The sequence below is a fragment of the Seriola lalandi genome, unplaced genomic scaffold, assembly GCF_002814215.2.
Source record: "Seriola lalandi dorsalis isolate HSWRI2012SDOR001 ecotype SW California unplaced genomic scaffold, Sedor1 jcf7180002054913, whole genome shotgun sequence".
Classification (NCBI taxonomy): domain Eukaryota; kingdom Metazoa; phylum Chordata; class Actinopteri; order Carangiformes; family Carangidae; genus Seriola; species Seriola lalandi.
This window is the reverse complement of record NW_019525465.1, coordinates 298,402-299,255: the sequence shown is the minus strand read 5'-3', so window position 1 is coordinate 299,255 and position 854 is coordinate 298,402. Positions and strand designations below refer to the sequence as shown.

The window sequence follows — 854 nt, the reverse complement described above, 5'->3', positions numbered from 1 at the left end:
TCGCTTTCATCTCGCAACAGGAATAACTGTCTCCTCTCTCAGGGTGGACTCCAGACATTAAAGTCCTCCAGAGTAGAAAATCCTGACTCTGTATCTGCCTTTCTTTCTCTCATTACAGAAAGTCAGTGAGAAGGTTGGAGGGGCGGAAGGAACCAAGTTAGACGATGACTTCAAAGAGATGGAAAAGGTACATTTGCAATTATTAAAAGAACCTTGAAAGAAAAGAAAATGCTCTGTTTCATCCATTTTCTGTTTCATGCTGTAATAAAGACCTGTGATTTATTAATCCCACCCACACAGTCCGAATGAAGCAAGTCTTATTAAACAAACCTAGAAGAGTTTTTTAACTCTGAAGTTTACTTACTTAGTAATTAATATTTGATTTTCTATGAAATGACTTATGTTTTCAGTTACATTAGTCAGTAGGTTTGTGTGTTAATTGTGGTGTTGCTCATATCTCTCACATTTTATCGGATGTATTTTGCTCTGCAGAAGGTGGACGTCACCAGCAGAGCGGTGTTGGACATCATGACCAGAACTACAGAATACCTACAGCCCAATCCAGGTGGAAAACACACAGTCAAACTGCACTCAACAACACGCAGCAGAAAAAAGAAATAATGTCAGTATTTAACTCGTCGCTCATTTGCTTCCTTAAAGCCTCCAGAGCCAAGCTGAGTATGATCAACACCATGTCAAAGATCCGCGGGCAGGATAAGGGACCTGGGTACCCGCAGGCTGAGACCGTCCTGGGTGACGCCATGTCGAAGTTTGGACGGGAGTTAGGAGAGGAGTCCTGCTTCGGTAAGTGTGAATGTACATATGTCAGTAGTGGGGGGGGGGGGGGGGGAAAA

The 854-nt window shown here is 43.0% G+C and overlaps 1 protein-coding gene across 1 annotated transcript in view; it reads left to right on the top strand.

The window, feature by feature from the left end:
* LOC111673193 (endophilin-A1-like) overlaps positions 1 to 854 on the top strand; it is a 25,218-nt gene that overhangs the window by 18,798 nt on the left and 5,566 nt on the right. The window contains exon 4 of the mRNA XM_023430872.2: positions 661 to 804. Coding sequence (XP_023286640.1) covers positions 661 to 804 — 144 coding nt within the window. The remainder of the gene's footprint in view (positions 1 to 660; positions 805 to 854) is intronic.